This window comes from Asterias amurensis, chromosome 18 (assembly GCF_032118995.1).
Source record: "Asterias amurensis chromosome 18, ASM3211899v1".
NCBI classification, from domain to species: Eukaryota; Metazoa; Echinodermata; class Asteroidea; order Forcipulatida; family Asteriidae; genus Asterias; species Asterias amurensis.
The window spans coordinates 1,210,389-1,223,185 of record NC_092665.1 but is presented as its reverse complement, the minus strand read 5'-3'; the positions used below and the strand labels follow the sequence as shown (position 1 = coordinate 1,223,185).

The following is a 12,797-nucleotide window of genomic DNA, read 5'->3' as shown; positions in this document are numbered from 1 at the left end:
TTGGTGGGTTGGTGGTGGGTTGGTGGTGGGTTGTTGTTCGGTTGGTTGTTAAAGGAACACGTTGCCTTGGATCGGACGAGTTGGTCTATAAAAAGCGTTTGAAACCGTTTGTTATGAAATGTGTATGGTTAAAAAGATGTTTGAAAAGTAGAATATAATGGTCCACACAAGTATCACTCAAAATTGCACGGTTTTCCTTTTACGTCGCGAACTAACACGATCGGCAAAAATTTGACTCCCATAAATGGCCGACTGTGTTAGTCGACGAGGTACAAAGACAACCACGCAATATCGAGGCATATTTGTGTAGATCATTGTATTCTACTTTTACAACATCTTTCTACCTATATGCATTTTATAACAAACGCTTACAGAACACTTTTCAAAGACCAACTCGACCCATCCAAGGCAACGTGTTCCTTTAAGTTGATTGGCAGGCCGGCACATCTTTTCCTTTTCTGAAGGCCTCCGACTCCGTATACTTTACAATGCTCAGGGAGTGGCTGCGTCATGGCCACGCCCACCTACTTGGCCTGTCAAAAACATCTTTAGTTTTGCACTTCTTGTTTTCAACAGTTAACATTCAAAATGTTACCCAGTCATTTTCCCATGGTTCATCCAACAATTTACATAAGATTCAACACTTACAGTAAAATTAGATTAAAACAAAAGAACACATTACAAACCTCATAGTAACATTAGGTAAAGAAGCATTGGTGTCACGAGATCCTTTGCCCATGCGTACTAAGCTGTCTTAAAGGCAGTGTACACTGTTGGTAATTGTCAAAGACTAGCCTTCACAGTTGGTGTATCTCAACATATGCACAAAATAACAAACCTGTGAAAATTTGAGCTCAACCGGTCATCGAAGTTGCGAGATAATAATAAAAGAAAAAAAACGCCATTGTCACGCGAAGTTGTGTGCGTTTATTAGATGGTTGATTACAAGACCTCAAGTTCTAAATCTGAGATCTCGAAATCAAATTCGTGGAAAATTACTTCTTTCTCAAAAACTATGGCACTTATAAGAGGGAGCCGTTTCTCACAATGTTTTACACCATCAACCTCTCCCTATTACTCGTCACCAAGAAAGGTTTTATGCTAATAATTATTTTGAGTAATTACCAATAGTGTCCACTGCCTTTAATCCATTTTGGCACAGGGTCATGAACGTACATGTAGATCAGTATTCAGTTACATGCAAACCGTGCTTCTATTGGAACCTCCCCAAAACCAAACTTTGTCCAAATATATGGGACCGAAGGTCGATTTTGTATCATAATCTGTTTACCATCAACGGTTGTGTCGATTTTAATCACCAAAATAACACAGTTACAACGTCGTAGTACAGCGATCTTGACATTTTTGAGGTAAGAACTAAATAAAATCTGTTCATAGCTTTAACCAAACTACGATCGTTTTGCAAATCTGTTGTTGTTTTTGTTTGGGTTTGTTTGTGGTGGGGGTGCGTATCGCAGCTTATACATTTATCAGGGAATCAGTTTGGGTGTTATTCACTCTTAGGAATAATGGTATTAACAACGTTTTGGTCAGAAGCCAGGAAAGCTTTAAATAATATTTAATAATAATAATAATGATTTGGGGAGCTAATCATCCTTACTCGCACCTAAGTGCTGAATTGCGAAGGACGTGGCTACAACGTGCTCGAGAAGCAGGCATGCAAGGGCGCCTTTGGCTGCTAAGCACATCAACCCATTTTGACCACGGAGCACAGCCAAGATCGAAAGCATTTTGAGAAAAATTTCACTTCGAAGTAACGGGGTATACTATAAGTAGGATTTGAAACTTTGCATGGTGGAGATACGATATAGAAAGGTTTGCGGTAACACCATGTAATGACTATCTCTAATGACTATATCTTATGTGTTAATGTATACACCCTCTGCGACAGTCCTATTATTCCAGAACCTTCTCGTTGTTCACATGCTGGGGTTGGGGGTCAGGGTTAGAATAGGAACGTGCCGGAACGATAGGGGTCGTGAACTGCGTGATAGTATTACAATTAGTTGGAAACGCGACTATGTTTCGAAACCCATGTTCCGACCTGTCGGAACATAAGGGTGTCAATTACCAACTGATTGTTAACATCACGTAGTTCGGAGGTTCCTTATCAGAAGATTTATTGTGTAGCCGTTTCTCCCCCCCCCCCCCCCCCCCGGAGATTTGTTTAGTGTTCCACCACCCCCAGGTTACCTGACCCCGGTAATTATAAATAATAACTCTTGCTTTTTATACCATTTCTTGTGCAATCGCGTCAACAAATTCGTGGAAAATTACTTCTTTCTCGAAGACTATGGCACTTAAGAGGGAGCAGTTTCTCACAATGTTTTATACCATCAACCTCTCCCTATTACTCGTCACTAAGTAAAGTTTCATGCTAATAATTATTTTGAGTAATTACCAATAGTGTCCACTGCCTTTAATCCATTTTGGCACAGGGTCATGAACGTACATGTAGATCAGTATTCAGTCACATGCAAACCGTGCTTCTATTGGAACCTCCCAAAACCAAACTTTGTCCAAATATATAGGACCGAAGGTCGATTTTGTATCATAATCTGTTTACCATCAACGGTTGTGTCGTCTCCCTGTCGATTTTAATCACCAAAATAACACAGTTACAACGTCGTTGTACAGCGATCTTGACATTTTTGAGGTAAGAACTAAATAAAATCTGTTCATAGCTTAACCAAACTACGATCGTTTTGCAAATCTGTTGTTGTTTTTGTTTGGGTTTGTTTGTGGTGGGGGTGCGTATCGCAGCTTATACATTTATCAGGGAATCAGTTTGGGTGTTATTCACTCTTAGGAATAATGGTATTAACAACGTTTTGGTCAGAAGCCAGGAAAGCTTTAAATAATATTTAATAATAATAATAATGATTTGGGGAGCTAATCATCCTTACTCGCACCTAAGTGCTGAATTGCGAAGGACGTGGCTACAACGTGCTCGAGAAGCAGGCATGCAAGGGCGCCTTTGGCTGCTAAGCACATCAACCCATTTTGACCACGGAGCACAGCCAAGATCGAAAGCATTTTGAGAAACATTTCACTTCGAAGTAACGGGGTATACTATAAGTAGGATTTGAAACTTTGCATGGTGGAGATACGATATAGAAAGGTTTGCGGTAACACCATGTAATGACTATCTCTAATGACTATATCTTATGTGTTAATGTATACACCCTCTGCGACAGACCTATTATTCCAAAACCTTCTCGTTGTTCACATGCTGGGGTTGGGGGTCGGGGTTAGAATAGGAACGTGCCGAAACGACAGGGGTCGTGAACTACGTGATAGTATTACAATTAGTTGGAAACGCGACTAATAGTATGTTTCGAAACCCATGTTCCGACCTGTCGGAACATAAGGGTGTCAATTACCAACTGATTGTTAACATCACGTAGTTCGGAGGTTCCTTATCAGAAGATTTATTGTGTAGCCGTTTGTACCCCCCCCCCCCGGAGATTTTTTAGTATTCACAACCCCCAGGTTACCTGACCCCGGTAATTATAAATAATAACTCTCGCTTTTTATACCATTTCTTGTGCAATCGCGTCAAGACTTCGCAGACTTTCCTTGTCTAATCAAACTCTGTCTCGAGGACGACTGTAAACCTGAATACACCACACTACACAATGGAGACAACTCGACATCTGCCGACTTGCCTGTTGTACAGTGTCTTAATGGCACTAGTCATGTCATCAGTGGTCAACTCGACAGTGGAAACTGAAGACGCTAGTCAGACTCCAGGTACGCAAAAACATACAGTAGATGCCTTTATAAAAACATGCTCTCCTTACAAACCGTGTCCCAATGCTCAGCTATGCTACAAAATATTTATGTTTGTTATGTCCTTTAAGGAATTGAAACCCGCATCTCAAATATGGAAGCAGCATTATTGACGGTAAACCAAGACAACACCAAGATGAAGAAGTTGATCATGGCTACACTGAATGTGGTCCTGTCGCCAGAGGAATCACAATGCGAGCACACACAGCATATAGCCGATATCATTGGAGGTGAGTGCATGTCCATCCCATGGTATCAGATCGATGTTCCACAAGGATCTGCTCTTGGTCCCATTGCTCTTTTAATGTAAAAGAGTGAAAAAGCACTATTTCAAGAGCCATTATATGAAGGACAACTCTTTTTTGAGTGATCTTCCACTCTTTTAGATCTTTTTGGGTAATTTTCACTCTATCCTAGAGTGAAACCCCTCTTAAAGAGTGAAATAACCACCACTCTTTTTGAAGAGCTATATGAGGAACAGCTCGAAATGTGAAGAGTGGTGTTTTTCACTCTTTTACAAATATAGGCGAAATTTCAATAACATCACGCGTGCATGATAAAATTCCATCATGGGACACCGGTTAAATGCACCAAATTTAAAGGCATCCCTTAAGACTTGAAACTAATTAGATTTCTTATGGTCAAAATAGATCTGCCTTTCATCTTCAATCAAGGCCATAGCTTATGTGCGTCGATGGGGACAGCGGCGCACCCAGCAGCCTCTTGCAGTCAGCTTCATGAAGCTTGCCAGCGACCAAGTGGAGATTATTTTGTGATAATGAGAGGTATTTTCACACAGGTAAAATTATTAGGAGAATATTTTTGAACTTACAAATCATTCCACAGTGAATCATTTCATTTATTTGTCAGCTTTGGAAGTTGTGTCATGAATAATAAATTGTTTCTAAAGGTAGTGACATATACTGGGGTTTTTTATTTTTATTTTTTATGTAATGCTGAATTGGTACAATTTTATTTGATTTGATCTGATTTGATTCGATTCAGATTGGTTAACTGAAATTAAAAATAATTGTCATGATGTGTACACGTTTTAAAAACATTTATAAATACATGCAAGAAATAAAAGAACATGCTACAATTCAATCATTTTGGATTTATCTGGTAAGTCTGCTGCCACCTAGCGTTCAAAAGTCACCATTTTCCGTGTTCCTGTCCTTCCTTCCAGGTGTACTGTGAGATGAGCGAGTCAGGGGGTGGCTGGACTCGTTTCGGTAGCGCCGACATGGGCTCCGTGTGGAACTACCGGGACGAGTCGGAGACTGAAGTTACACTTACCATCATTTCAGCTTCGGACATTAAGCTGGCCAAAGATCTGACCTTCAACACCTTCAGAGTGCTGACCGATGTCGAGTTTCGCCTGCAGGCTGATGACTCTACGAACCCTTCCAGTGTGGAGACAAGATCCCTGCCGTGGTTGGAACCAGAGACTCTCACCATCGGCGCTGGACGGGATCATACTCGTCTTGAGTTGACTGAAGATGGTGATTTTTTGTTTTTGTGATTCATGTTGAAAATAGTTAATTAATGGGCTTTCGTAAATTCATTATTTGGGTGATATGTTGTGTATTAAACGGCTATAAATGTTTACTTGTTTGTACAGGACCAAATTGTGGCTAAGTTATTTTCCTAGAGACAACACTTTCAGAGCGTAGTTTGATTTGATACATCGAAAAAACGATCAAAATTGCCGGAGACAATTATTTTAAAGCATTAAAAAACTATTTGGGATAACAAGAAGGTTTCTTATTTGCATCAAAACAAGAACTACCTTTCAGATTATATCATTGCTGCTGATGATGCTAATGTTGTTTTGGTGTTGCTGTTGCTATTGCTGTTAATGTTGATGTTGATGCTGCTGTTGAAGTTTTTGTTTTGTTTCTGTTGTTGTTGTTTTTGATGCTGCTTTTTTTTGTTTTGTTGCTGCTGTCGCTGGTGGTGGTATCGCTGGAAATGGTGGTCATGTGGTGGTGATCTTCATTCATTCATTTTTTTTATTGTATTTTTTTTTTTTTTATTACAGGTGATCGTATGGCCTGTTTTGCTGGAGGCTCCAGTCGATGCGGTGAGCAAGGGTTACCGAGAGTCGATCAGCCCTCAGATCGGCTGGTGATCACCTCACTCTACTTTGGGCCCCGAGCCGTTTCACGGGGAGCCTATGTGTCATCTGCACATACGACGACTTGGCCCAGAAATCGCTATACGTGGTCCGGATCCTACTATTACCTTTTGGCGAAATAGACATGAGTGCAGAATTTAAACCCCCTTGCCTATAATCATAATTGGCCTAATAATAGGGGTATTTGGTACTCATGAGTTTAGTAGCACGCACACTTTCTAATACTATTTTTTGCTTGATTTAGTTCTTTAGATTTCTCACTAATACTAAAAGTAATATGTGGGAGGATTTGGTTTGTAGTTATGCAACGCACATTGGTAAATTTTCTTGCATTTGTTTAATAAGTATAGTTCAATGTTCTAGCAAAAAGAACACGAGGAAAAAAACAGAATAATAAGGTAGGCCTACATGATAGTTTAGCTTTATTCATAAATTGAAATACATTAGCAGTAGATTAATTAGCTTTTACTCACTTTACGTAATACATCAGTCGGACGCAAAGATGTTTTTAAGGCGCTGTGCACTATTGGTAATTACTAAAAAAATTGCTTACACACAAAAAAAAACTTTTTAACGAGCAATGGAGAGCTGTTGACAGTGTAAAACATTGTGAGAAACGGCTTTCTCACTCAAACAATTTCAGCTGCATCCGAAAGCACAAAAAGTGTTCAACAAGGTTTTTTTCTTGCATTATTCTCTTCCAACTTAGAGCAGATGACCACTATTTTTTTTTTGTATGCATATGTTGGGATACACACCCGGTGAGAGTCTGGTTTTTGACATATTTACCAAAGGTGTCCAGTGCCTTTAAAGTCCGTTGTTTTAAAGCAGAATAACCCCAAAACCCGATCTGTCAGACTGGATGGGTGTGGAGGGAGTATCATCACCCCCATCCTACCCCACTATCATTGTAACATATTATTGATCCACCTCCACCCATCTTAAAATAACTTCTTACGTCATACAATCACTAATCTCGTTTAACAGGGCAGTGTTTCAGTTTTTCTAGGCAACAACTAACAGTAGACCATTGCCCAATTTCATGAAGTTGTTTTTTAGCAGAAAGTACTGCTTAACACATCTTTGCTAAGCAAAAATTGAGTGGGCACCAGAACAATGTAAACTTAATGTTGTTTTGGCTGGCAATCTGTTTCTGTTGCGCACATTATCTTTGCTTGTGCTAAACAGGTATGGACCCATGGCTTGTTCGTGACTGGCTCCCCGCATAGTTTTGCTTAATAGCATTATAGCAATAACAGTGAACCATCTAAATCTACGTGTTAGACTGGTACCTGGTCTTGCCAACCGAATAGTTACATTGGATAGATATAGTTGTATACATGCAATGACTGGTAAATACCAGACTGTTCGAAATGAGCACACACAATCCTATATGCAAGGTCAAGTTTCAAGGTGATGGCGTTATTCGTGCGCCTCGAAATGTTGACGTCAGATGTTCGGGGCCCCTTAACGTGTGACGTCAGCTGTTCGGGGCCATTATGGAGATAAATTTGCGGGTTACCACAAAGTGTGACGTGTCGCAAAATGGGCTGACATGTGTGTAAGCACCACGCACAAGCTTTGACCTCAAAGAGGGCGCTGTTTTGGAACAGGTAATGTGGTTCTAATTATTCTAAGGCCACCACACACGAGGCAATTTACAGGCAACCAGTTGCAGGTAATCTCAAAATTTAAGGGCATTCATTTTTCTTCGAGATCGCAAGACATTATGTGAAAAATTACCCATGTGCTACCCAAGTTGGGATGTAGCATGCACTGTAACCGGTTGCCTCCAAGTTGCCTGAAAAAAAGCTGCCGTGCTGTGACGAGGCCCTAAAGCTTTTAAAGTTATAAACAGTTGTATGCAGGAAAAGATTAATGCAGTTATATCAGTGCAAAGATAATAAAAATGTTACAACCTAAAGATACTGGACACTATTGGTAATTGTCAAAGACTATAGCCTTCACAGTTGGTGTATCTCAACATATGCATAAAAAAAACCTGTGAAATCGGTCATCGAACTTGCGAGATAATTAATGGAAGAAAACAAAACACCCTTGTCACACGAAGTTATGTGCGTTTAGATGGTTGATTTCGAGTCCTCAGGTTCTAAATCTGAGGTCTCGAAATCAAATTCGTGGAAAATTTCTTTCTCGAAAACTAAGCACTTCAGAGGGGGCCTTTTCTGTTTTATACCATCAACCTCTCCACATAACTCATCACCAAGTAAGGTTTTATTATGCTAATAATTATTTTGAGTAATTACCAATAGTGTCCATTGCCTTTAAGAAAACAATAACGCCAGATGTGTATCTATTTAACAGTATTATGTTAATTGTTCTGCTCGTTGTTAAAGAAGTTTAGGAAATCTTGTTTTAGTATAATCCCCCTTGAATAATCCCAAAAAGCAACTAGACTGGAATTATTTCTTAATTTGATAGAAAAGAGGTGAACAAAAATAATGGTTGCTGTTGTTTCGTTCTGTTTCCTGTCGTTTACCGTGCAATTTGAAACACCGCAACTATTGCCATTAAAACCAGCACAGCCGTGTTTCCTTTTAAAATGGCCGCCCCGGCGGCAGGAGTAGTAGCTGTGGCCTCGTCATCCGGAACAACATGAGCAGTACCTGTGGCCTCGTCTTCCGGAACAACAGGAGTAGTAGCTGTGGCCTCGTCATCCGGAACAACAGGAGCAGTAGCTGTGGCCTCGTCTTCCGGAACAACAGGAGCAGTAGCTGTGGCCTCGTCTTCCGGAATAGGTGCAGGGGTCGAGGCAGTTGTAGCCGGAGCTTCGGTTGTGGCGGGTTTAACAGTTGGTAGTTCCGGCCCAATTCTTGGTTCCTCAGTCAGATACTGGTACCCCCGCGACGGGATCAGCGAGATTGTTGGTTCTCATGAACGCCCCGACGTCAAAAAATCCCCTGCCGTTGGGGGGGGGCGATGGTTAGGCGACTTGCCTGTGCGAACACGAAGAACTGGTAGCGATGGAAACCACTACCCTCTGGTGGTAATGGATGTTCGTAAGCTGTGAGGTTTGGGTTTCGAAAAGATAATATTAGAAAGGACTTTAGTTTTTAGATTTGTCAAAATCAAAAAAAAATCAAACTGTTGGGAGGGGGTTATATTTTTTATGCTCGATTGCACTAAGCCCGTCTATCTGATGCAAAACAACATGGGCGATAAGCGTTATAGACCTTTTCGCAAATACCACTGCGCAAGCGCAAACTGTCGAATGAGGTGCATGCTGGTCTAGCTAGTACCTAAATTTGATAGCAAGCTAGACCAGCATTCCACGTCTAATGTGCGCGTACCGAGTATTTGCGATTAGCGGCGAATTTGGGCTTCTACTCCACGTTACTAGGCATTCCACGCTTACACGACTAGCGCCTAAATTCGGCGCTTGCACTTAATCGGGGAATCTTGATCGTAAGCGCAGAATTGGGCTCTGCTCGAATGGTTTCTAGCATTCAAACACACACAAGAAACTGAACGCGTTTTACAAAATTGGGTTAAAATATTAAACAAATATGTTGACAATGTAAACACTGCGAGTGTGCGTTGTGCACTAAAGGGACTTACATGTGAGTGCATCTCCATTCGCAAAGATCCCATTGGCCAGATCTGTACCCTGTGTTTAAAGAAAAGGACGACAATTCTTGTTATTAACAATTTAATTTCATTACAAAAAACGGTATTCAAATTCACTGCTTTTATTTACACCAACCAAATTAAACAGATATTATTATTGACAAAATTTTGTTTTATATAAATAAGAGTTGACATAATTATTGTAAAAAAAATAATTAAAAAAAAACAGTTTCAGACAAACAACAAAATATACTACAGAAGACAAAAAAGTGTACAATATACGACGCAGTAGACAAATTACAAATTCAACGCAATTCAACTCTATAAATACATTTAATTCATACTCTTGTTGGGAAAAAAAGCAATTATTTTGTGAGAATTACACAGTAGGCTACATAGAAATGTAACAAAATCAAAGGCGCATTAAATTGTACAATATAATCTTAAAGGGTCTATGTACTTTTTGTAGGACAAGAAACACAATGTCCACAGATTTACATTAAACCTACACAGTATGAAGACAATGATGGTAGAAAGCTTCCCTGAAAATATTACTTGCTGAGGTGCTGTAGTTATTGGGAAATAAATAAAACAATGTCATGAAAATAACTATCGTCTCGGTGATCATGAGACGAACATTATTTTAGCATGTAAAAACGTATTTTCATGACATTGTTTTACTCATTTCTCAAAAACTACAGCACCTCAGCAACTAATATTTTAAGGTACGCTTTCTACTATCATTATCTTCAAACGGTGTAAGTTTGATGCAAATCTGTGGACATTGTGTTTTGTGTTACAAAAAGTACCCAAATCCTTTAAATCAAATAACAAATTAATACATATAGTAATGAACTATGTACAAGAGATGGAGCGAGATCACGAGGCTGTTAGAGTAAGCTGAGGCTTGTAGAAAACAGCCTTTATACAGACGAACAAACACGACTACAGGCTGAGAATATTAATTTTCACATACCGCTATGTTGACGACGAGCCAGTGGAGGTAGTATGCAAATTGGGGATCGATGGCATCGGGTGCGTCTGGATCTACCATCATCAGAGTGTACATCTTGCTCTGCACAAAATCATCATTCAATTCAATTCATAGTTCAATTTATTTCCACTCAATCAGTTAATAGTACTGGACCATATTGGTAATTGTTCAAAATAAGTGTTAGCATAAAACCTTACTTGGTAACGGGTAGTGAGGAGCTGTTGATAGTAAAAAATAAAAAAAAACATTGTGAGAAACGGCTCCCTCTGAAGTAATGTAGTTTGGGAGAAAGAAGTAAAACAATTCTCACTAAAATAGTATTTGAATCGAATTGCGAGACCACAACTGAGGGCTCTAATTCACACAACAAGTGTGTTTTATCTTTCATTATTCTCTTGCAACTTAGATGACCAATTGGGCCAAAAGAATTACAGTTTTTTATTGTATGCATGTTTGTGGTATAAAACATTGTGAGAAACGGCTCCCCCTGAAGTGACATAGTTTTCGAGGAAGAAGTTTTCCATGAATTTGATTTCGAGAGTCTCGAGAGTAGGCTAATCAGCTTGGTCAGATTCTTGCACAGGAAGTACGTCATGCATGCAGAATATTTCTATGGTACAGTGTGAGTGTGATGCATGATGGGATTGAGCATTTTCTGGATATAGACCAATGAGCGTGCTTGATATGTTTGCCCATCCCAGCGACTTTGGTTAAAGGCAGTGGACACTATTGGTATTGTCAAAGACTAGTCTTCTCACTTGGTGTATCTCAACATATGCATAAAATAACAAACCTGTGAAAATTTGAGCTCAATATTGGTCGTCGAAGTTGCGAGATAATAATGAAAAAAAAAATAAACGCACTTGTCACACGAAGTTGTGTGTGTTTAGATGGTCGATTTAGAGACCTCAAGTGCTATTTATCTGAGAACTTGAATTCCATGAAAATTACGTCTTTCTCGAAAACTACGTCACTTCAGAGGGAGCCGTTTCTCACAATGTTTTATACCATCAACCTCTCCCCATTACTCGTCACCAAGTAGGTTTTTATGCTAATTATTTTGAGTAATTACCAATAGTGTCCACTGCCTTTAAGGCAAGGCGCTCGGGACGAGCGAAACATTATGTTACTTGTTATGAAAACCAAGGTCGAGTTAACGGTTTACAGGAGACTGTTAGAAAATCGATCTGTTGTTGGACAGCTGGGATTGTCATTCTATATTAAAACTATAATCAATATTTCGTTTCAAATCACCACTTTTCATAATTATAAATATCAAATTTGTTTTGGGTTCAATGTATAGTCATAAATTGGTAAAAATACATAAATTAAAGGTTATGCAAACTTTTATTTGGTTCATTAGAAGAAGCACTGCAGCTGTTGATCAACTTTGATAATCGATACATTGTATTACCCTCTCCCCCCCCCCCCCCCCAAAAAAAAAAAAAAAAAAAAGGGGAAAAAGTATCAAAGAGACGATTCATGACTTGCTTGTTTCTCAGATTTCTGTGGGTGGTCGATTGAAAATTTAAATTACCGTTGTTGATTATCAATAAATGAATATAAATAAATATAAGCATAAATATATTGTTGTACTACCGTGTCTGCAGCGGCAAATGACACCAGGGTCGGTTCTCCCTCGTACACCAAGTCCAAGTTGACAGTCTCCCCGCAATCATCACCGAAGCCCGGGTAATGAACAACCAGAATAGTCCCCAGTGCACACGGGTCTGCACTGGCTGCTATCGGGGGTGCCATCTCGTCGTATGCCACGGCGAGACGCTGCGTAAAGATACCCACTAAAACAATTAGCTGGAAACAATTAAACTGCGCCATGATGCTTTACGCTAACATGGAAGAACCACTCAAAAGACATCCACCAGTGGTGATTTAAAAAGTTCCTTTCAAACACTAAGCAAACTTGGTTTTATCAGTCAGCATGTATTTGCAGACAACTCTGCGTCACAAATAACTCTTTCAACAATAAAGCATTGTCACCTATTGTTCAGAATGCCAAACAGTTAACAAAAGCATATTGTTTTACGTAGACCCTACACTATATGGATTGCCATGTGGTTATTATAATAATCATATGAAACAGGGTCGGCCAAGGCCAATGTCGCAGCATGTGTCACGTGAAATTATTATTAGTGCCAGCTTTTGTTATTTCTATACTTCCCACTGCAATACATTGTTCTGTATCGATGTTCAGGAATGCTGTGGTTTATTATTCATTGGAAATGAAGGGCGTGTGTAAGATGCATG

General features: G+C 39.6%; 1 protein-coding gene and 1 pseudogene across 1 annotated transcript in view; one reads left to right on the top strand and one right to left on the bottom strand.

The window, feature by feature from the left end:
- LOC139950915 (uncharacterized) overlaps positions 1–7,883 on the top strand; it is a 23,241-nt gene extending 15,358 nt beyond the window's left edge. Inside the window, exons 10-14 of the mRNA XM_071949756.1 lie at positions 3,610–3,774; positions 3,885–4,043; positions 4,464–4,612; positions 5,000–5,315; positions 5,855–7,883. Of these exons, the coding sequence (XP_071805857.1) occupies positions 3,610–3,774; positions 3,885–4,043; positions 4,464–4,612; positions 5,000–5,315; positions 5,855–6,072 (1,007 nt within the window). The 3' untranslated portion in view covers positions 6,073–7,883. The remainder of the gene's footprint in view (positions 1–3,609; positions 3,775–3,884; positions 4,044–4,463; positions 4,613–4,999; positions 5,316–5,854) is intronic.
- On the bottom strand, positions 6,345–12,797 carry LOC139950460 (phosphatidylethanolamine-binding protein 1-like; annotated as a pseudogene).